The sequence below is a fragment of the Diadema antillarum genome, unplaced genomic scaffold, assembly GCF_040938485.1.
Source record: "Diadema antillarum isolate AM-2024a unplaced genomic scaffold, OU_Dant_1.0 seq00001548_RagTag, whole genome shotgun sequence".
Classification (NCBI taxonomy): Eukaryota; Metazoa; Echinodermata; class Echinoidea; order Diadematoida; family Diadematidae; genus Diadema; species Diadema antillarum.
In genome coordinates this window covers 128,501-152,979 of record NW_027272277.1, presented here as the reverse complement: position 1 = coordinate 152,979, position 24,479 = coordinate 128,501, and the positions used below count along the sequence as shown (strand labels likewise).

Sequence of the window (24,479 nt, the reverse complement as noted above, 5' to 3'; positions counted from 1 at the left end):
GAAGTAACCGCACCAGCAGCGACCCCCAACACGCACCGTGTTAATCAACAGTGCTCCGCGCCGGGGTTGCTAAAGGACGGAAGATGCTGTCCACAACAAGTGTATGGCATGCTGCAGAGATCGGCCCCCCGCCGCGCCGTAGCATCAGCATCAAATCACGCGGAAACGCCGGGACCCTTCCTAATCCTAGACCCAACTATTGACTATGGCATAAGATTTATGCTGAGAGTATTAAACTATGAATCGTATGATTGACTCTTTTTTAGCATTTTTTTTTGAACAAAATGAAGATAAAAGAACAACCCAAAAGCAGAAACGTTTGCATGGTGTGAAAACGATACAACGACAGGAACCTCACATACCTTTCACTGAAAATGTGAAATGCCCCTTTATTGACCAACACAGTCGACTGTCCACAGAACTGCGTGGTTGCCGAAATTTGTACATCCAATGCCAATGGCGAATGGCGATGCTGAAGTGATAAGCTGTAACGACTAACGTTAAACTAGAAACAAATCATGTTTCGACTCTAGAGTCTAACGAGTAACGTTAGACCATGTTCGACCACCGGGTGCTGGAGAAGTTGTGTAACGACGATGTAAAAGATTTATTCTAACAATTAGATGGGTTCTTTCGGCTGCAGCTAGTTGCGGTGTTTCCGCTGCATAAAAACCCCGTCACGTCACTCTGCTGCTGATCAACGTCTGCAGCAGTGCAGGAAGCGCCACATACAAGGCTGCCTGCAGAATCGAGTCGACATGTATGACAGGATCCTGCATGCTAGGACGTCAGACAGCATAGTGTTCGTGAAAAGGTCAGGTGGTACGTGGGAACAATCAGCTGACCTAATCGTACGCTGTGGAGCGCAACGGCGCGAGCGAGCAGAAAGCTAACTTGTAAAGGGTATGTAGCTCTGCATGCGCGTGCGCCTCTGCGCGGCGCTATCTCTACGTGTTACTATTGTTTGAAGATAACTGAAAGAAATTAAGTTTATTGCTGAAAGATGGCAGAAGACACCTCCAATATTGTGGCTGAAGTCCGCAAACTCCGAAAGAAATTGCGTCAAATTGAAACATTGGAACGTCTTGATAGACCACTCAACCAAGAAGAAATATTAAAGGTACATTGTACTTCTTGTGTGCAGTAAAAGTCAGCCGTCATGTCACTACCAATCTACCATGAAATAACTTTTGAGAAAAGTCTTTCTTGTGTGTATCAATTGTTCATCGCAGTACGTATTGTTTGTATACGATTGCGAACTTAGATGATGTCGGTATGAGTATGACTGGTTTAAAGGACAGCCAGCTGCAGCCAGCCAGCCAGCCGGCCGGGCGGGCCGGGCAGCGAGCCGATACTAGATAGTCGGCCGTCCGGTAATATTACTTACTTACTTGGGTATACTTGGGTGTAGAGACTGGAAGCAAAGCTTATTTGTCCCTCGTTACAGTTCTGTCCCGTCTCAGGTAGGGCTCATATTTGATTGGGTTGTTTCTCCAGTGTCTTACTACTAGGGACGACTTGAATTGGTTTATGCCATGGTGGTAGCGTTGATGACCTCCTTGGGTAGTGCATTCCAATTGTTAACATTTCTTATTGAGAAAGCAGACTGCCTCAGACTAGAATGGATACGTTGTTTGACAAGTTTGAGACCATGACCTCTTGTTGTTGAACCGCTGGCCAGTTGGAAGAATTTAGAGGGATCTACTCTGTCGAAGCCTTTCAGAATTTTGAACATCTGTATCAAGTCAGCCCTCTGTCTTCTGTAAGCCAGAGTGGGAAGGTGCAGTTCTCTGAGTCTTTCTGGGTATGTCATTTGTTTCAGTTCAGGAAGAAGCCTTGTTGCCCTTTGTTGGACTTTTTCTAGCATGTCCTCATCCCTCTTCAGTGTTGGGTGCCATACTGAGTTGCAGTATTCCAATGTTGGTCTCACAATTGTTTTGTAGAGTGAGAGAAAGCCCTTCTTCTGTAGAGTTGTGAAAGATCTCTTAATCATTCCCACTTTACTGTTGGCTCTATTGGCAGCATCTGCTGAGTGTTTACTGAAAGACAAATTCTCCTGAAATAGCACCCCCAAATCTCTTTCTTCACTTCCACATGTTATTGAGATGGGATTTGAGTCAGTATCCAGTGTGTAGTCATACCTGTGGTTTTTCCTCCCGTAGTGCATTACTTTGCACTTACTCTCGTTGAATGGCAGTTGCCATTTGTTAGACCAATTTGTTACTGCATGTAAGTCCTTCTGTAATGAGTCTGAGTCGGTTTTGGAGTCCACTATCCTGTAAAGCTTAGTATCATCTGCAAATAGTTTTACACTGGAATCAACTGTAGAAGGCAGGTCGTTAATGAAGATGTTGAACAATGTTGGTCCCAGCACACTTCCCTGTGGTATGCCACTTGTCACAGGAATAGATTTTGATTCATGCCCGTTGATCGTCACTTTTTGGGTTCTGTCTGTAAGGTAGTCACTAATCCAGGCAAGTAAGGTACCATCTATTCCATATGATCTAAGTTTGCACATCAGACGTCGATGTGGCACACTGTCGAATGCTTTTTGGTAATCAAGGTAGATACAGTCTATGGCATGCCCCTGGTCAATTGCATCAGTCCACTCCTCGCAAACCTCCAACAGTTGAGTACAGCAAGATCTTCCAGCCCGAAATCCGTGCTGTTCGTCACTCATTAACTTGTTTTGTTCTAAATGATCCATGACACGATTTCTGACAATTTTCTCCATAGTTTTGCATAAAATGGAAGTAAGACTGACAGGTCGGTAGTTGGCTGGGTCACTCTTTTTCCCTTTTTTGAAGATAGGGACTACCGTAGCTTGTTTCCATACAAGTGGACATTTTCCCTCATTGATTAGCTTTGTGAATATCATTTGCAGGGGTTCGGCAATCTCAGCATGTGTTTCCTTTAGGACACGAGAGTGAATACCATCAGGACCTGGAGATTTGTTGATGTCCAGATGCTCCAACAAGTCATCTATTTCCTCAGTTGTAATTTCTATGTCAGTGAGAAGATCATTGCAATTTCTCTCAACAAATGGCATTGCGTGAGTATTCTCCTCAGAGAAGACACTTCCGAAGTAATTATTGAGGGTCTCAGCCTTCTCCTGGTCCTCTTTAGCCCATCTTCCATCCGGTGCTTGGAGATCTGGTACTGTCGACTTTGGTTTTGTCTGCTTCTTCACATAATTCCAGAAACTTTTGGCATTTTGCTTGATTTCTTCTACTAGTTTGTTTTCAAAATCTGCTTTTGCTTTCCTGATCACTGAGGTAGTAATGTTTCTTATCCTGACATACTCCTTCCAGTGTAGATTCACGTCAGGATGTTGCCTAGAGTACTAACGTTACTCGTTAGTAGTTGACTGATCGATAAAATCTACCAAAAATTTGCAGCTAGTACAGTCCGGGAAACCCGCTCATGAGGACCGCTCCCGCGTACGAGGACTGCCCCGCCTCATGAGGACCGCCCCCACGCCTCATGAGGCCCGGGGGAGGGGGGGGGGGGGGGGGTGAACGCCTCATGAGGCCCCCTATTCACTTCTTATTCATCTCACATCTGACGTATACATTGTCGCAACTTTGCACGGTGATTTTTTGTTACACACACATGTCCACTATCCATGATGAAAAGAAGAAAAAATCCTGTCTGTTTTTTTTTTTCCAAAAATCGAGTTTTAATCAGAGCTCTGCATCGGTTGATTAAAACTCGATTTTTGAAAAAAAAAACAGACAGGATTTTTTTCCTCTTTTCATCATGGATAGTGGACATATGTGTGTAACAAAAAATCACCGTGCAAAGTTGCGACAATGTATACGTCAGATGTGAGATGAATAAGAAATGAATAGGGGGCCTCATGAGGCGTTCCCCCCGGGCCTCACGAGGCGGGGCAGTCCTTGTACGCGGGAGCGGTCCTCATGAGCGGGTTTCCCGGACTGAGTATACAGTATATTGTCCTCAAATGCGACCGACGCGATGCGGCGTGCATGCGGAATAGCAATACAAATTAGAACATTCTAACTAGATCCTAGTTGCATTGTGCAAGAGGGGTCTAAAAATTTTTACATCTAGAAATAGAATCTAGGGCGTAGGCCTACTGCGAGTACTAGTCTAACGTATAGTCTTTCTAATATTAAAAAGGAAGGGGCCTGCACCTCATCACCCGCGCTCCCATAGACAAAGCATGTAAAAGACTTGACCGAAAGATCGGTCTGTATCTGGTCGTCGGGGAAATGTTCCACGGAGACTGCCAAAAAGTCAAAAAACATAAAAGACTCCTCCAGACAGACGCAGACGGATCTTTTTATGCTAAAACTAAGACGTACACGTATGCAGGTGACCGTGTAGACAGAAAGATCCGTCTGTCCGGAGGACTCTTTTATATTTTGCCATTAACGCTGTCCTCCGTAGACAGACGGAAGGTTGCAGTACCCATTGCTGTGTGGATGTTCTTAACCACTGTCTCTATGGAAAATTGGGTGAGGTACCTCACCCTTCTCGATTGCGTCTAATTCACGGCCCTAGGTCAGAAAATTTAAGCTTGTATAATGAAATTAGCTTTTTAAGAATACATTACACTCACCAGATTAATGAATAATCCAACATTTTAGTAGAATTTTCAACGTAAAACACAGCCTGTCGCATCGTCACGTTCAAACTGCAGAAACATACACTATGAATATATTAGCCAATCACATGCGAGGTAGTTTCTACGTGTTTGTTTTACTTAAACACGTACCTCGCATGTGATTGGCTTACAGATTCAAAATGGCGACTTACTGCTTGCGAACGGCGATGTTGCGATATCGATAACATTTCTGCATTATAACCGAGTTTATGTGAGTATTTCGATTGCACAATGTGAGAAATTTATCCCAAATATTACTGCATAATGTGTCATGTCATGTCAAACTTGTTTGAATGTAAAAAAAGTGTCTGAAATTTGGTTTATCGTAACGTTTGATCTGTGCGCGACTGCTCCACACAGGAGCCGCAATCATTGACTTCGGTCTGTATACGGAGGGGATCCGTGAAGCCAGACGTAGTCTCCGCGGAACATTCCCCGACGGACAGATACAGACCGATCTTTCGGTCAAGTGACCGTGATGCTTCCGTAGACATGCACGTAAAAGTAGACGCGTGCGGGGCAGGTGACCGTGATAGGTCTAGACCTATATAACACATAAATTCATTCCTAATTTAATATAAATTTAAGATTTTCGCGAAAAACTGCTCGATTTTCACCACACTTTGCTTGGTTGTGGTAACCCTGTCGAGTTTCAACTTTCAAGCTTACTGAACACAATGTCTCAGGCATAATTTTTTTTTTGTTCAATGCGCTTGTAAGAATTTTAAGCAGGGTGGCGGTATTCGGGCCCATGGCGAGGTGCGGGTACCTCACTATACTTTGTAACTGTTGTTGGAAGTACTCCATCGTAGCGTAGAGTAGCCAACTCATACTGGTATGATTATTAGTAATGAATCCTGTTGAGACAGAAGGATTTATATATTAGGGGACCTAGTTGGAAATATTTTCAACTAACATGTTACCGGTAAATTACTACTGTAAAACATGATATATTCGCGGCATGAAATTTTCGCGAATTGGAGCCGACAGCCTTTTTCATGGCATGAAATTTTCGCTAATTGCCACTGGCGTTCAATGCATGTAGTGTAGACAAAAACTTTCATGTGCATTTTAATTTCACAAATTTCGGCGCTCACGAAATTTGCGAAATTAAAATGCACGCGAAAATTCCTCGTTTTACAGTACTCATGTCTCAATTGACATGATTGACAGTTGATTGAGATGAGGCAAGACCGATCAAACTACATGGGGCCGACCGTATCACAGACCGTACACAGTTAACAAGAGGCTACTGAAGAAGAAGCAGATTTGTTTGTCTAAGGTGAGGCATGAAAAGAGGAATAGGATAGGATAATGCACTTCACATCGTTCAGACTGTACAACGGTAGATCTAGGTGTCCATCTTGTTAGGGATAAAGTTTAATGTTGTCCCCTGATACCCATGTGTCTAGGGAGGAGAGCTGTAAATGTCAAAATATTATCTAAAAAAAAAAAATTGTTTCTGTCTCAAAGTCAGTCCGGGAAATCTGCTCATGAGGGGGACTCCGCCTCACAAGGCACTCTCTCCCTCTTGAGCATCTCTGGGGTACTCAAGAGGCTCCCTCCCTGCAGTGCTCATGACACCTCCTTTTCACTTCTAATCCATCTCACATCAGTCACAAAATCGCATTGTGATTTTTTATTTTCCGTTACACATGTCCACTCTCCATAATGAGAAGAAGAAAATATTTGATCTATTGTTTTAGAAAAAAATTGAGTTTGAGTTAAAACAGGTTGATAGATTGCTTGTTTGAAGCAATTTGGCATCAAAATTTTCGCTCATTAAATGTTCTAAAAGATCATTGGGGGGGGGGGGAGGGGGTAATGCTCATTTGAAACATACAACTGTAGGATTTACAACCTGATACACCATCTCTGAAAAGTACACACTATGTTAACCCCTTAAATACCCAGTGGGCTATCAACAACAATAAAAACAAGTAAGAAAGAAATTTAGAACAGTAAAACATGAATTAACAATGTGTGAGCTACTTGATTGAAGATGAGATGCATTGTACTTTCTTGTCCTTTGCTGAAGGTGTCAAAGAAGAGGTCCCTACGTGTTCTAATCCGAGAGAAACTCAAGGAGTTACAGGATGATGTGAACACTCCAGAGAAGTCTGCCAGTGCACCGCAACATTCTACAGCACATAGCGAGCCTTCGGCATCTCATCGACCAACATTAACACCGGAATCCGACGGGGAAGAGAGCCGGACAGGAGGAGAGGAAGCTGGAGGTACGATGAAGAGATCCCATGATGGTGATGCAGCGGTGGTGAGAAGACAGGAAGGGGGCAGATTCAAGGAGAGCACTGGGGAAGAACTCACAACCAAGAGGCCGAGGGAGGAGAGACAGCCTCCGAACCAGCAAGCTGAAAGCACATCAGCATCACCTGTTACAGGCCCGACAGGTAGTAAGCATTTATCTACAGCATACTGTTCCCAGTACATTGTCTGTGTATAATTTCTGTACTTCTGAAATGTTGGGAATTTTGTGAAGGGGAATTGCTGTGATATTTTAATGTTACTTACAAACGAGGAGGATAGGTCCCAGAATTAATAGTTGACATTCCCTCATTTTTTCAGTTTCCAATGAGCGCGTGACAAACTTGCCATTTCCCTAGAAAGTATAGTATTACGTAGATTCACTGGAATGTAGGGGAATAAACAGTTTTCTGGCCTATAACTTTGTTGCCCCAACCATCCATCTCACACTTGCCTGCCCTGCAATAAGTTTCTCACTCCTTACAGGGAAAGTTAAAAATGTGGCACATTCATTGTATGTTGATCAATAATAAACATCAGATGGGAGGCTTGCTAATGCTAATCTGTGTAATGCAAACCTTTTCTTTTTATATTTTATTTTTATGGATGATGATATCTACAATATGCATGATTATATCAATACAAATAACAGTTTTCTTTTTTTTTTGTTTTTTTTTTACTTTCAGTGTTCTAAAAAAAATATCCATTGAAATCTCTAGATATTCTGTCGTCAGTTTCAGATATGTAGATGTCAGTAAAATTCAAGATGTTTTCACCCTTGACCAAACTTTGTGCAAAAATGCTCAAAGTGATGCCTTTTAGGACCATCTTCCATGACAAATACAAAGGAATTCTAAAACTATTTTCAAGTATTAAAATGTTATAATACTAGTAGGCATTTGTATGAACCAAACTGCACAATGCTGTATTTGTAATCCCCATTTGACATTGCTCCTTCACAGTTACTCCGAACCTGTTGAGAAACTTACACTGTAGCGTAGCATCTCTATAAATTTACAGCTCCATGAGTATACCTGCTGGGTACTTAATTACAAGATAGAAACTCCATTGTTGACTTTGTGTAGTACGTGTTGTGCATACCTTTTTGCTGTGAATGTTGATACATTGTAGCTCCACTGAGACCCCCACCAAAAGGGAAATCAGAGTTGACCAAGAAGAGAGAGCGTTGGGTGATGTACAGGTTCTCGGTGCGAGATGTGGAAGGACACAATGATCTGATCTCCAGCGTTCACTGCAGCGATGGCATCATTCTCTCCGGCAGGTACAGTGTACAAAGGGATCAAGCGACTGTTTACTTAAATTTTCTGGTATTTTTCTGATTATCAGAAGGAGTGATATAGGCCGAGAACGTTTTTAGCAAGTCAGTATTAAGAAAATATCTCTTATTGAATAATGTTTAAAGGACAAGTTCACCTTCATCTAGACATGTGGGTTGATTGAATGCAGCAATATTAGTAGAACACATCATTGAGAGTTCGAGGAAAATTGGACAATCCGTTCAAAAGTTATGAATTTTTGAAGTTTCTGCCCACTCAAGACTGGATGAGAAGACTACTAAAGCTTGTGATGTCACATGAGTACAACGATATAAAGAAAGAATAAAGAAAATTCAACATATTTTCACTTTTCTCGCATAACAAAAGAACACTTGACTTCTCTCTTTCAGAAGGCAGGGGGAATAATATTACCCTTAACATATGTCAGTAACAAGTCAAAGAAATTTGCACTTTATTCAAAAAGTAAAGTTCTATGAAATTCTCTTTTTATTTTCTTTATATCGTTGCACGCATATGACATCAGGATTACACTGTAGTAGTCTTCTCCTCCAGCAGTGATTGCACAGATAAATAAAAATTCATGACTTTTGGATGGATTGTCCGATTTTCCCCAAACTTTCATGGATGTGTTCTACTAATATTGTTGTATTCACTCAACCCACATGTATATGAAGGTGGACTTGTCCTTTAAGCTATTCTCAATAAATCCTTTATTAGAAAATGATAACATATATAAACATTACTTCTGTAAAAATTGCAAAAATGTAAATTGTTGAAAGGACTGGCCTTGGCTAGCCTGCTTGCTATTGCTAGTTCTTTTTTACCAACTGTACAGTGTAGTGTTCTTTAATTTTTTACTATTTCATGTTTGTTGTCGATGTTTGCTTGGGAAATGAATTTAATTTCATTCATTCATTCATTCATTTCATTTCGTAAATTTGGTGATCCTATGTGACCCGTAAAGCAGGGTTAGAAACACTTTGGCTCAAATGACACATTGAAGTGGATGACATCCCCACGACAGTATAAAAAGGAACATGAATATAAGAAAGTTTATGCACGTGCATTGTACAATGTATCCTCATGTGTGAAGGCTAGCATTGCTGTTTATTGTCTAAATCTGATCATTCCAACAGTGTTTTGTTTGTTACTACAGTGTATGTTTTCTTCTTTAGTACTTCCTTACACTCGGCAGCAGTGGAGATACTGGTATAGTGGTTGATGTGCTCGATTCTTGATGACAGGATCTTTGATTCAAATCTCATCAAATGACTGCCGCTGTACAGTATAACTAATTGTAAACATGTCTATTCTATTGTGGACATTTAAGTTAAGGAATATTTTTTGCCTTGGTCATCATAATGTGTTGACATCTCAGCTGTGTGACCGGAGTTTTTAAAGTACAATGCAAAATGTCAACAAGCACTTTCAGTCTGTCCACATTAGCCAGAGCAACATTATCATGTTTTAGTGAGAAAAAAAAAAAGAAGAGAAAAGAGATTGGATGTCAAATCACCTTCTCAACACCAACCAACCTTTGAAGAATTCCAACTCTCTATTTAAAACTTTCAATCATCAGTCGAGACACAACCGTGAAAGCCTGGGATCTGAGTACAGGAGCGGAAATATGTAATCTTGGTGGACATAGTGGTGCACTGACTTCTGTCTATCTCCTGTCCAGAGAAGAAAGCAAATCTTTAGGTAAGTCTTTGGAGTTTTCTTTTTCAACATCAAAAATATGCTACACTTACTTATCATAGAGAAATGATATTCTATATGAGAAGAAAACAAAATGTAAAGGGCAAGATTGAAGCTATCTGGAATCTGTTTAAAGATTAACTTTACTAAAAGGGTCTTTAAAAAAAGGCATAATAAGATTATTTTCTTTTGGTAATATAAGGAATTTAAGCAAATACAAAGGGTGGCGATTCATTCAATATGGCAGTACTTCAGAGTGTATCTAGTGCAAATATAAAGTATTAACTATACGTACTTCATTTTACATTTTTTCATTTTATTTGGAGTGGGAGTTAACAGTCGTAAATTGGAATGATTTTGGAGACTGTCATGAGTTTGAGAGCAAATGACTTTAAGGGTGTGTTGTTTTAAATACTTTAATTTTTTCCACCAGGGGACCATTTTGTGAAAGTTGTCAGCCCTGACAAGTTGTCAGTCTCTGACAATCACCATGGTAACAGTCAGTGACCAGAGCTTTTCAGCCAATCAAATCCACAGATTTTGCTGAAATTGTCAGAGACTCACAACTTGTCAGTGCTGACAAAATTGATGAAACACCCCTAGGTGTCTTCTGAATGATAATGTCATATCAAAATAAATCAAGATATCGGTACTCTTTGCTTTAGACGTTGGCTTCATCAATATGTAGTCCTTGACAAAGGCCATGCTACATGGGCAAGATGCTATTGTAATAGATACAACCAAAACATGCATTATCATAACAGAAGAAACAAATTGGTGTGAAATGTAAAGCCTAATTACTGATCATGAATAATGTATTATGTATATTTTAAAAAACTTGCATATCATTTTAACCACAGCCAATCACTTTGACCTGGATGAGACATCGTGTCGGATTGCTCTCAGCTCCTCCATGGACTGCAGTGTTCGGGTGTGGGACCTAGGCTTACACAAGGAGATTTTATCCATTTACACATACAACCCTGTCACTGCTATGGACTTTCTGTGTGCAAATTCCTGCGTAGTGACTGGATCAGGTAAGTCTAGTCTTTACCATATGCCAGTATAAATAGTCACCTTTCAAATTTTACAGCTTATGTTAAACTCTGTCCTTTCTAAACTGTAATGAGAGCAATGTTTTGGAATCATTGATGGTAAGGAAAGGAAATACCTCAGAGATACGGTGATTGCCTGCTTTCTTTTCTCCATATATACACTTTGTAATCATGTGGTTACTTCAATCTGTGATACATGCTATGATGAAGAAATAGAATCCTTACATGTTTTCTGCTACCAGTATGTCCTCCTAGGCCTTCGCTTCCCGGCCTAGTTGGGGTTAAAAGGCAGCTGCCCATTTGTATTGCTTGCCTGACAGTGAGTTTTGGTTACCCTTGGCAAGTGGGTGAGTGGGTTTTGCAGCATCCGGCTTAAATCATTCTCATTCATTTGTTGTCTCTAGATGGGGGTAAGGTTGAGATGTGGAACATTCAGTCTGGTGAAAATAAGTTTTCTTCGTTGGCCCATGAGGGCAGTGTTACCTGCATCAAGGTAAGAGACAAATTAGATCTTTGTATTAAAGTTTATGGCATATCATAAAACTAGAAATACTCGCAGTGGGAAATTTTCGCACATTTCGTACAGCCAAAATCTAGCGCAAAAATAAAAGCACACAAATATTTTTGCATATGTACCACTATGCAATGTCTTGATTCAGCTTAATTAAACGTGCAAAATTCATCTTACTCGGGACCGAGAGTGCGAGAAAAATTACTCATGTGAAAATATCTCCTTTTACAGTGTAGCCTTTCTTTGCTTGAAGAACATGTTGACAAAAGGCATACTTACAACTGTACATGTGCACCTGATTGTGTTTACATGTATATCCTGGGTCAGAAGAAGTTGCATCACAAAAATGGGTGAGGGCAAGATGGCAGAGAACAAATTGAGTGGTTTTGATGTGTTCTGCAACCAGAGTGTAATTAATGAATTTTGCCATTTAAAGAAAAATTTTTTATTTTGGAGTATTTCCCAACAAATATTCAGCAGTGATAGTGTTATTGTAGACGGTGCCTTTGATCTGGCACCTTTGTGTAACAGATTTAGAAATAATCACCCTGGAGGGCATTTCTTTTAATTTGATGATTTACCACAAACAGACCAAAGTAACATATGTAGACAATAAATATTTAATTTTGCTTTTTTCCATAAGTAACCCAACAGATCACTCCAAATAAGAAGTATGCCTTTTTATGTTCAAGTTTGTAAAAGTTTTCTAAAAGTATATTTGTGTGTGTATGCATGTGTGTTTGTGTATGGATGTGAGCATGTGACTCTGGTGTCCTTGTTTAAAATCATCATGCAGTTATGGGTTGTAATGAATTTCCACACCCAATCTTCATACAGAGGGACACACTGTCTTTTAAGTAGTGGTTTTGCATTTAATATAATTTATATGCTGGCAGTGTAGTCTCTGATTCTCAGTGAGAATGATGCCAAGGTTTTGTCAAATATCAAAGGGGATCATGCAATTCACAGCATTTGCAGAGGGTAGTACTTGAAGGATGTTGTAGTCTTTATGTGAGCAACTACTGAAAGGTGTTTATAGAGTGAAATACATCCAGAATCAGAATTGTCTAATTTGCAGTAACCCTTGTTATTCCCAACCACCCACTCCATGTATGCCATTTACAGGATTTGTATTTTCACAAATTTTGCAAGTCGGGTGCTGTTCGCGAAATTTAAAACATGAAAATATTGTCCCTGATCCAGACATGAATGTTATTAGTGCATGCTTACATCTTTTATCTGTTGTTATACTCCACAATTGTGTGTTTAACAGCTTTTGAAATTTTGGTTAAGTCCCGATTCGTGAAAAATACTTACTGAATATACATGGCCATACAGTATAGAATGAATGATATTTGGGTGTTCTCTCATAGGTCAAAGGTGAGAAAGTGGTGACAGCTTCTGAAGACGGAGTCATTAAACTCTGGGAACTAAGAGACCAGTCTCTCCATGTCATGTTTGAGTCTGAGAATGTCCACAACCAGTCGGGCGAGGGCGCCCTTGTGCAGAGACCAATCACCTCGCTGGGCATTGCAGGTGACTGTGTGTACTATGGGGACGATGGGACCAACGTTAAGGTCCTTGACTGGAGGAACGGTGAGCTCTTAATTGATGTGTCATTACTCTATCTTCAGTAGTAATTTCTTTTTCTTCGTGTCACACATTCCATTATATGCAGACTAGCTGTGAATGATCGTGCGATGTACTGGCATATGCATTTGTGACCCTGCATCACAAAACCAACAAAAAGTCGCCAGACATGGATTTTTAGTTAGGTGCAGATCTGAAAGAGCAGACTTTAAGCTTTAAAATGATGTATAACTCAAATCAAATGGACTCTCCTAACCTATCTAAATATTGGAAAGAAAGCACACACTGTGGAAAAGTGTGAACTGAGAAAAGAGGCTCTGAAGTACAGCGTCTAGATTCAAGCGCTTAATCTTTCACCAAGCCGTGCTAGCTGGGCGATGAATGGGACCAGAAACAGGATGTAAACCACAGGAACAACAACAATGAAGGGATTATCAGATTAAGCTGAAATTGAGCATGCTCTATTAACACATTATATTCATGATTAATGCCAACTTTCAAAGCAGTAGCTTTATCCTTTCAAAAGCTATCAGTATTGAGAGTTGAACGTGGAGAGCGTGCAAAGGATTTTCAAGATGTGAAGAGCCCTCTATTATTAGACAAAGATGATATCATTTCTTTACAAAAGAGAAAAGGTTGTAGAAAAACTGCTGAAAACACACTTTCCCATTCATTTTATGATCCCAAACATAGGAATAAAGTAGAAGAAGAATAGCCCTTTCAGAAAAATATGAGAAACTCAAGACTGACTTGAGTTGACCCGTTTCACCATTTTTTATTCCTCGCATGAAATCAAGGGGTGTGACTTTTTGTTGGTTTTGTGATGCACGGTCACATACAAAATATACAATTCTCGTAGCTGAACATACATGACTATTTGTGGAACTGCTTGTATTTCACAATAGGTTGAGAGATTTGATACAGAATTCGATCAATCTGCACCTAAAGAAAACATGCTGGAAACCCTGTTTTAACAGACCTTCCAGCAACAATGTCACAGTAAACTTTGGGAGAACAAAATTCCTGTAGAATTCCAGTAGACCTGGTAACCATAGGAGAGAGCAAGGGGTACATTTTTTTTACAGACTCGCATTGAAAGCCTTACCCAGGTAGGTTTCTATGATCTATGAAGGGGGCTGTGTTTACTGATGCGACTACCCCACCCACCGGCCTGCACTGTGTGTCTGTAAACAAAATGTTGATACAATCAGTGATCAGGGGCCCGTTTCATAAAACTTGTCATCAGTGACAACTGCCACATTTCTATGGCAAATTTGCTCTCAGCCAATCAGATGCAAGGATTTCAGTAGCTTGTCACATCTATGTCAACTTGTCACTGATGACAAGTTTTATGAAACGGGCCCCTGAACTACCCGGTACGTAGAGATCAGTGGTTACAGTCCATGCACGTGATTGCGCACAGTGTACCAATCATTCTCTGTCTGCAATCTTTCCCATGCACATTGAGTGTATCAAAGGAATGGTACTGCAGTTGCGTTCTAATAGGAGAGTTGCCAGGGTAGGGTCGCGGTAATGTCGCGGCAGTTACCTTTAGCTGGCCAGTGTAAAATTTGGCACTGGAGGTTACTGTGGCAACGTCCAGGCAACATTTTGCTACAACTGGTTTAGCAGGCAAGGTGAAAAAAGATTACCGTAACGTTACCCGGATGATGTCATGGTACAATGTAACTCTATAGTTTGAAATGCTCTGTTAAAACAGGGCTTAAAACACAGTATGTTGACGTTGTCTCTCTATCTTTCTTTGACCCACAGCTGCTGTGACAAAGCTGAGGAACCATCTTGGAGAGTTTGGGAGCACGGATGCCATGCTGCTCACAGAAGATGTCTTTCTCTTCTCCTCTTACGACCTGGATAATGGTGTTGGCTCCATCAACTGTAAGTTGGGAAGATGGAACAGTTCAGACTTAGTCCAGATTTAGTAAATGGAGATAAGGGTGTGTGGGTAATGTGAAGTGCTGTTTTAAAGGACAAGTTCACCTTCATAAACATAAGGATTGAGAGAATGTAGCAATATTAGTAGAGCACATCATTGAAAGTTTGAGGAAAATCAGACAATCCGTTCAAAAGTTATGAATTTTTGAAGTTTTTGTGCAGTACCCGCTGGATGAGAAGACTACTGCAGTGTATGAATAACTTAGATGTCACATGCGTACAACAATATAAGGAAAATATAAAGAGAATTTCACAAAATTCCATCTTTTGAAAAAAGTACACATTCCCCTGACTCGTTACCGACAAATGTTATGGGTAATATTATTCCCCCTGCCTTTAGAAAGAGGCAAGTCAAGTGCTCTTTTATTATGCGAAAAAAGGGAAAATATGTTGAATTTTCTTTTACATTTTCTCTATACTGTTGTATGCATATGACTCACAAGCTGTAGTAGTCTCCTCATCCAGCGGTTCCAACACAAAAATTTAAAAAATTCATAACTTTTGCATCGATTGTCCAATTTTCCTCAAACTTTCACTGATGTGTTCTACTAATATTGTTGCATTTTCTCAATCCTTATGTTTATGAAGGTGAACTTGTTCTTTAAATACAGATGCAACATAAATTACAGTGATATTTCAGTTGGTGTTGTTTTGGTTTTACAAAAGAATTCATCCTTTAATTCTCTTTTTTACCTTCCCAATTAACGCTCTGTGATATTTTCACTTAGACAATTGGAAACCAAGAGTTATTCTGTCATATGATTTCTTTTGTTTTGTGTATTCTTTTAATTTTATTTATTATTATCATTTTTTTCTGCTGCTGTACACTGGGTGCAATATAATTCATGTATTTTGGACCCCTACACAAAGTTGTTTCACCGATCCAGTGTTTGGCATTGGGAGCATAAGCGGTCAGTCACACTAGTGACTTCTAATACCAACTAACTGTTAGCAGTCAGTTTACGTTTTTCCACTCCAACCACTAATACTGTAGTGTACTGAAATGACAACAGGATGAACAATTGTACATACCTAATTGGTTTAACACCAGCAACAGTGGCAACAGTCTTTAATTCCAACATGTATCAGGGATCATACTCTGCATTTTTGAGTTGTACAGTGCATTCCTATTATAATGAACACAGTTTTACCCAAATTCCTGTTCAGACAAAGTTAAAATTCTTGTTGCAATATTATCTGCCCTATGCTTTTTTATTGTTTTTCTTTTGTTCGGTTATAACAAAATTTTCATATAACGAAATAAAACTGGCAATCTCAAGGACCTCATTATAACAGGAGTCCACTGCATTAAGATTTTCTTTTGATCCCTGCAAGCAGAAACAGAAAAAAAAAAATCCAATAGGAAATGTATGGGAATGTCCATTAACTTATGATATTTCTCCCCCCCCCCCCAACTTACCCTCTACACGTACAATGTTTGTCATTTTGCCTTGGACAAAGATTCTGCCTGGATCGAAAGCTGAGGCCCCTTTTGATTTCATTTTCTTTTCTTTTTTAAATAGTTTTCTCTTCAGATAATCAATACGTGGGGACGCTCTCTGACCCTGACCTGAGCCGCATTGAGACCATCTCCTGCCCCGACACAGCCAACTCTCACAAGTGTTTCATCACGGGGGGACAGGAGCTCAGGATATGGAGACTCGTGGCTGGACAAAGGTAGTGACATTAAATGTGAAGCTGTTGCATCGATTTGTCACTTCCAAACAATAAGCTGTACTTTCAACATTTGTTTAATGATATTTGCAATAATTTGCTGTAATAATACAGTCAAACCTGTCTATGAATAGCAGCCACCCAAGAAAAAAAAAAAGAAGAAAAAAAGTGGCAGTAATAAACAGGTGGCCGCTACTGACAGGTTTTTTAACATGCCTTTTTTTCTGGAGGGAATTGTTCTTAGTGGCCATATACAGGATGTGACTGCTATAGACAGGTGGTCGCTAAGACAGGTTTGACTGTAATATATCGCTTTACAGCAGTGAGCTGTACAATCAGCCTTTTGCCTTACAGCACTATTCACTGCATCACTATAAAATAAGAAAGGCATTTTTACAGTTTGTTTTGTTTTGCTTTTATTTTTTGCTCTTTGTTGGTTTTTAATAGATGCTGAGGAAATAAAGCTGATTATTAAAAATGACTTTTTTTTTTCTTATTCACTCCGCTCACTACTAATTCTGATTACTTTGTCTTTCTGAGGTTTTTTTTTCCCAAGATAATGACTAAAAGTTACAAAGTCCCAACATAGTTGACCCTTTAATCCTTTTTGAATCAGAATGTCACCCTTAATTATGGTTTATTAAAAGCAGTAGAGTTGCATATTTTATCTTGGTAGGTACATGCATCTATTTTGTGCTGCCAGTATAAATGGTTCAAAGTAGAGTTGCATATGATATGTTATCATGGTAAGTGCATATACATCATATTTTGTGTTCTTATATGTAAGTACACAAAACCAAGAGTTCCGATGGCACCATATGAATCAAGTAATCATTTCATAGCTCTTTTATTGCACCTACTTTGCTACAATGAGGTAAGGTTGAAATAAAAATGGGAAATGCTAATTGCTGTTTAATAGTTTGTGAAGGTTGCCACCAGTGTCAAGCATTTCATCATTGAAACCCTTGACAGTGCCGGCGATGCAGTGCACGTGACCTTTGACCCAACTTTCACCCTACCGGCAGAAGACTCAGAGGATGACTCCAGCGAATCAGAGCTGAGCAGTGATGAAACGCTATCAAGGGGGTCGACACGAGGCTCGCATCGGCGGTCAAGGAGGCGCGGCAGTAGCGCTTCGGAGCAGCAGCCGTCATCATGGTATTCATGGTGCTCAATTATCTAGGCCGATTAAAAGATTTCCATCTCAAGTTCGCTTTTATATCAGACATTTCTAATATCAGGAAATGGGTAGATGTTGAATACAGTACTTGATACAAGAAAGATGTCGTCATTTCTCATTGAGGAAGTAGATCGGTAGGTCCCATTCATTTGCGCTACTTGTTACAGAGCGGCTGAAAAACATACACGTGGTTTCTTGATTTCGTACTGCACAATTGTCAACCCATTCAAAACGTGCAGAGAAAATTGTAAGGGTATTATCTTGGGTTTTAGAATTCATTCTAGCCAAAAGTAACAAGAAATATGCAAAAATTAATGTGATGCTGAACACTGGCACCAGTCCGACGGTCCCAGACCAATAAATTCACACTTTGGACCACTAACTTTTCAGGGATTGCTCAATGTACTAGTCCAACATTACAGGTAAAATAACATGAATAACATTGTCGGTGTCAGTTGAAAAGACAGTACAGGGTCAGTGAATTTAAGGTTCAAACCAGTAGGAAAAATGGGTTACCATGCAGCAATGATTAATGTACCGTGAAAGTAGCTGAAGTGCAAATTTGCTTTTTATTCCATCATTTCAAAATGGTCAAGTCCAGCTACAGGTTCCAGCATTTCAGATGAGCTGGCTGTATGCTTAGATGCAGTGCTTGCTCTTTGTACATATGTGATGTACTCTCCACTTTTTCTAGTATTCAGCCATATTGACAAATTTGTATGTTATGTGGTAATTATTGTCTTCCTTTGTGTGCACATATCCCTACTAAAAAAAAAGAAGAAAAGAAAAGAAAAAGTAAAGTTAAATGGTCTTGCCAAACTGATTTGATAATTGATTGCAACATAATGAAATTGTATAGTTGCACCCAAGGGAGGTTCATTTTCTGTAGTATGAAAGATTTTTTTTTTTTTTTTTTTTTTGGGGGGGGGGGAGGGGGGAGTAAAAATAATGTCCATGTAGTAAACAAATCTACAGCCTTCACTAATCAAATTTCTTAAGTATTGTGACTGTGAGGTTTTTGATATACTGTGTGATAGTTATGATTGTTTGGCAAAGTACTGCTGAAAGAAAATGAGAGGGTTTCTTTTTTTCAAATTGTTGTTTTTGAAATGAGGAAGAAATTTGATATTTAGTTGCATTCGGGAATTACTTTGGTTTTGGCCCTTGGAAAATTTGAGGTATTTTAGAACCATTCACACTGATGAACCAGAATATCAGGTGATGGCAGAAATGACCTCTGACATTGTATAAAGCTCTCTAGTTTATGGTTACATACAGTATGTTGCTTTTGGCTCAGTGCTGTGTTAGATGCTCGATCACACAAAACCTGCTTCATATAAAGGGTAAGCAGTGGTGAATTTTCTACCACAATGCACACAAAAAAAGAAAAAAAGAAAAACCCTTTGGCTTGTTACTGGCATTGAGTAATGTTAGCTTTCTGATTTTGTAAGTGGTATTGGTAAAGGGGACACACCAAAGGTTTAGATGCAAAAATTGGCATTTTCATATTTGATAGTCATCATCATGTAATTAAAATCCTGTGCAATATATAAAGTTTCTTAATTGTTATCAAAGGCACACAGTGTCAAAAGTCCACTTATAGTTTACATTGACAGCACTTCTTGGTGACACAAAATAGATCTTTCAGTTTATCTGCAGTCACTGACTGATGATGGTAAGCCTGTCCAAGTTTTGTTGAATCTTGTCTACTTTTCATCATTGTATGAATTCTTGGGTCATTGCTGCAGTCCTTTCTAAAGCCCTGTTTTAGCAGACCTTACCCTGACCTTAGTGACGTCTAGAGAATAGAGTTCCTCGCCTCGGACAATAAAACTGCAAAAGAGAGCAAGTGGTACTGTTTTAGCAGACACACACCGAAAAACTTCTCTGTGTAGATGTCCATAACAACCTACCCGTTCATGCATGAAGGGGATGTAGTTACAATCCAGGCATGTGACTAGTGAGCAGTGTGTTATTCTGTTTGGATTGTTGCTCATGCTTGTTGAATGTATCAAAGGAATGTTGCCATGGGAGCATTCTAATAGAAGGGTTGTCGGGGGTAATATCAGGATTAATGTCATGGTAATTACCCTAGCTGTCTAGGGTAGAGTTTGGCACAAATTACCGCGACGACGTCTGAGCAACATTTTGCAGGGACTGTTTTTAACCTGTTGAGGATGAGTTCCGAGTATAGTCAGGCAAGCCTCTTTGAAATATGTGTGTTGCAGCAAAATCAGCCCATCCTCAACAGGTTAACAGGAAGGGTAAGACAGAATTATCTGGATGCTACCAGGATGTTGCCGCGGCAACTCTGGTTCGACAGGCTCTGTTAAAACTGGGCTTTAGAGTAGCATTCAGTAGGCCCGTTCACACACAAGGGAAAAAGTGAGATTTAAAAATCGATTTTCTTATCGCGATCAAAATTTCGAAATTTCTTGTGTGGACAGAAAGATCTCACTAATTTTTGCGATCCTAATCGCGATCCAACTCGCACAATTAGTGTGATTTTTCAGAAAAATCACGATTATTTTGCTAAGCGTCGTGTGTGTGAGCGCAATCGAGATTCGGAAATTGGTATTTTTAATCTCATCGTTCGTAGCGCGTGCGAAACTTTGTTGGGACCACGGGGTCAGTCTTCGGTCATGCAAGTTTCGCGCATGCGCAATTTGGCCACTGATCGTTCTTTCCTTGCTGCGAAGTGTGATTTTTCCCTGTGTATGAATGGTCGAAAAAAAAAATTAAAATTTGGATCGCGATTGTAATTTCGATTTTCGTTGTGTGTGAAGGGGCCTAGTGTATACTGTTTCTTCTTTGTTATGACTGGGAGGGTTAAAATACATGTTCTTGGAAAGTTGGTAGAGATCCTTGAGAATGATCAATTGTCACATGAGAGTCCTGGAACCTTTCCGTTTTTGACTTTCAAGTAAATGGTGTGATGTAAGAAATCTGTTCATATTTAGAGAAAGCATGATAAATTTATGAAATGTATTGCTATATTTTTTTGCTTTGAGACACTCAGTAATTGGATATTTTGTCCCAACTGGGATTTGTGTTGTTTGCAATCAGTATTATCAGATATCTGAAGAAGACTGTTGTATCTCATAAACTATTATATGGAAGTCATGCTGCTACATAAATAAACTGAAATAGCTCATAAAAAGATGAATTTTACTTCCTCTCAGTTACAAATTGTACATCCTGGCAAATAGTTTATTTCCTTTACCTTCAAAGACTCACTATTTTATCATCAAATTTTTCGGGTTTTTTTTTTGTGCTAGAATCATCTGTGATGACATCATAGTTGGGGACGTTTCCAAAATTCTGAATTACGGCAGTTTGTATTTTTTAGGAGAGTACAGAACTGTTGATTTAGTTTCCTACAAAGTAAAAATTTCTAGCTACTGGTATGACGTACAGCTCAGACTTTACTAGCCTATTAAATGCACCTCCTTTTTTCTTTTCAAGTTGTTACACATTTTTGTACTATGTGGTAAAATCATCTGAAAATTTGGATTTCCATTTTTTTCCTTCAAACAACCTCAGTATCATCCGTATGATGTACAGTGTATGTAATACCTATTATGGATATTCCTGAAGGAAGTGAGTGTTCCTTGGCTAGGATAGTGTATGGATACCCAACATGTTTGATTTCAGTTTGTCCATGGCAAAACAGAGAAATCATTCCATTGTCACTCGTCCAAAAGTCTGCGTTTAGGAGATATCAATTGCACTTCTTTCCCCACTTACTTTTAAGTCATTTTTATTGGTGCTTTCAAAGCATTGTGGCATTAGCAGAGCACACTGCAGTAAAGCTTTCTTGTTCAGCTAGCTCTTGATGAGTGCAGCATGAAATTCTGAAGGTATAACATATTCTGCTCCATTTTAAGATACACACAAAGCAAGGTATAAGCATTAGCATTCATATTTGCTTTGTAGAAGATGAATGATGCCTTTTATGTGGAAATCTGTGAATGGCCAGAATTGCCATGCTCTTTGGTTGACCATAGTATTAAAATAAACTTTTTCTGAAGCACAGTTAAACTCTTTATTTTAATTGATATCTCATTTGTGACAGCATAGTGTTTTCAAAACACTTGAGTGTTCCTTCAAATCCATTATTATATGGAGCATTTTTGATCAGCCAGCAAAATTCAACTTGTTTGGAAAGTGCATAAATCTGCCATTTACAGTATTCATACAGTGTAGTGTTATCAACTTTGTGAAAAAAAACCCCCAAAACATATAAAGTATACAAATGAAATAGCTTCCACTTTTCTTTTCTCCGGAAAGGGCCAAAAATGTACCAAGTTTCAGCTAGCTGTGATTCTGCAAACAAGTACATCTTGCATTTTTGAGATAATTTACCGAGTTGAAGTTTAGCACACTCTTTTTGGAGTGTTAGAGATGAAATGAAGCATTTTGTTCTCCCTACTTATTATGGCACTTGTAAATGAAAATTTTTATTTGAAGTGTAAATAAAATGCAGTATCATGCAGTGAAGAAGCTGTCTATGTACGTGTATCATTTGTTTGTTTTAGCTGTCGTTATGAGCTAAACTGTATTTCTCTAGGAAGGGACGTGGATGCAGAGAATTCTCATGGTTGGACATCCAGATATTTAGCAGCGACTAGAGTGAAAACAAACAATTTACATATTTTTGAGACAAAATCATCTACTTTTTTTCCATAATTGGCTTTGAAATTCAGTGAAACTATCAGATATGTTCCATCTCTACATTTCTGATAGCCACAAGAAATGTCATTGATAAATTAACGAACACCGTTATAAAGAAATTCCGGTTTAAATACAAAGAAGTAAAAATCAGGGCTGCAATGTTATCCACTCTACATATGCATTTTTATTGTTTATTTGTTTGGGTATAACAAAATTTTGATATGACGAAAGAAAACTGCCCGTCCCAAGGACTTTGTTGTAACAGGAGTCCACTGTAGAGGATTCTTAACACTGATGCCATGTCATCTGTATCGCCACATACACGTAGATTCGTACACTGTCTTGTACGCTTTTGCATGCACAGCATTCACACCGCATGGGATTCACACTACAGCTCTGCATAATTACTTTGAACTCTTTATGTGCCATGTTCGCACGTCCCACTCGGTCGACGGCGTGGCACACAGGGGGTTTCCACCATGGGAAATAAAGAGTTATAAGGTGTAAATATAATGTAGGCCTACAGGAGAGCCATTTGGCTGGTGATGCCACATGTGTACAAAGATATAAAGAAAATATAAATTTCATCATATTTTCACTTTTATTGCATAGTGAAAGAATACCTGACATGCCTCTTTCAGAAGGTAGGGGGAAAATATTACCCTCAACATACAATGAAATGTAAGTCAGTGACTAGTTGAGGAAATGGGTACTTTTTTTCAAAAAATGAAATTTCCAGAAATCTCTTTATATTTTCCTTTGGATATCGTTCTACACATGTGACATCCTACACTGTAATTGTCTTTTCATCCAGCAGTAATTGCGCAGTTACTTTTTAAAATTCATAACTTTTGCATTGATCGTCCGATTTTCCCTAAACTTTTACTGATGTGTTCTACTAATATTGTTGCATTTACTAAACTCCACATGTCTAAAGTATGTCCCCAAAAAATTACAATCAGATTTTTGCATTGATAACACCCAATAATGTGTAAAAGCTACTTCAGGGTCTTCAAAATATAACATCTTAGCTCTATTCTGGAGAAAATGCCATTCAATTTGGTTAAGCAGTCACAAAGAAATGAGGATTGTTGTAAAGCATGTCACGAGTCTGATTCTTCCAAGTTTAGCACTTGGATGCTCTTGTGTGTGAACACAATATATAACTTGGAGGGAAGAGATTCCTGACATGCTCTACAAAATTCATCATTTTTCTTTGACCACAGAAGCGAATCGAATGGGGTTTTCTGCAAGATGTGGGCAGTGAGTTATAGTTTTGTACCCTGAAATTGTGTTTGAATTGATTAACTATTTCTAAAGCACTTTATCATTGTGGAGGGTCCTGTTGTAATTATTTTGGGGACATACAGAATGAAGGTGGACTTGTCTAGGACAAGTCCACCTTCATAAACATAAGGATTGAGAGAATGTAGCAATATTAGTAGAACACATCATTGAAAGTTTGAGGAAAATCGGACAATCCGTTCAAAAGTTATGAATTTTTGAAGTTTTTGTGCAGTAACCGCTGGATGAGAAGACTACGGCAGTGTATGAATAACTTAGATGTCACATGCGTACAACAATATAAGGAAAATATAAAGAGATTTTCACAAAATTTCATCTTTTGAAAAAAGTACACATTCCCTTGACTCGTCACCGACATATGTTATGGGTAATATTATTCCCCCTGCCCTTAGAAAGAGGCAAGTCAAGTGCTCTTTTGTTATGCGAAAAAAGTGAAAATATGTTAAATTTTCTTTACATTTTCTTTATACTGTTGTACGCATATGACTCATAAGCTATAGTAGTCTCCTCATACAGCGGTTCCAACACAAAAATTTGAAAAATTCATACTGTAACTTTTGCATCGATTGTCCAATTTTCCTCAAACTTTCACTGATGTGTTCTACTAATATTGCTGCATTCTCTCAATCCTTATGTTTATGAAGGT

The 24,479-nt window shown here is 39.1% G+C and overlaps 2 protein-coding genes across 2 annotated transcripts in view; one reads left to right on the top strand and one right to left on the bottom strand.

Annotated features, from left to right (window-relative positions):
* Positions 1 to 702, bottom strand: part of LOC139710622 (major facilitator superfamily domain-containing protein 8-like) — a 31,696-nt gene extending 30,994 nt beyond the window's left edge. Inside the window, exon 1 of the mRNA XM_071622547.1 lies at positions 363 to 702. The gene's annotated coding sequence lies outside the window, so the exon portion shown is untranslated. The remainder of the gene's footprint in view (positions 1 to 362) is intronic.
* Positions 703 to 981: 279 nt separating this feature from the next.
* Positions 982 to 18,407, top strand: LOC139710615 (uncharacterized). The gene is made up of 10 exons (XM_071622538.1): positions 982 to 1,120; positions 6,669 to 7,041; positions 8,027 to 8,177; positions 9,773 to 9,894; positions 10,752 to 10,928; positions 11,351 to 11,439; positions 12,831 to 13,053; positions 14,821 to 14,943; positions 16,524 to 16,677; positions 17,647 to 18,407. The coding sequence occupies exons 1-10, from the start codon at positions 1,004 to 1,006 to the stop codon at positions 17,855 to 17,857; spliced, it is 1,740 nt and encodes a 579-aa protein (XP_071478639.1). The 5' UTR covers positions 982 to 1,003; the 3' UTR covers positions 17,858 to 18,407.
* The last annotated feature ends 6,072 nt before the right edge of the window (positions 18,408 to 24,479 follow it).

Coding starts and splice junctions, on each gene's coding strand:
- LOC139710615 (XM_071622538.1), top strand. CDS start 1,004: ATGGCAGAAGACACCTCCAATATTGTGGCTGAAGTCCGCAAACTCCGA. Junction 7,042..8,026: donor ACCTGTTACAGGCCCGACAG/GTAGTAAGCATT, acceptor GATACATTGTAG/CTCCACTGAGACCCCCACCA. Junction 10,929..11,350: donor CTGCGTAGTGACTGGATCAG/GTAAGTCTAGTC, acceptor TGTTGTCTCTAG/ATGGGGGTAAGGTTGAGATG.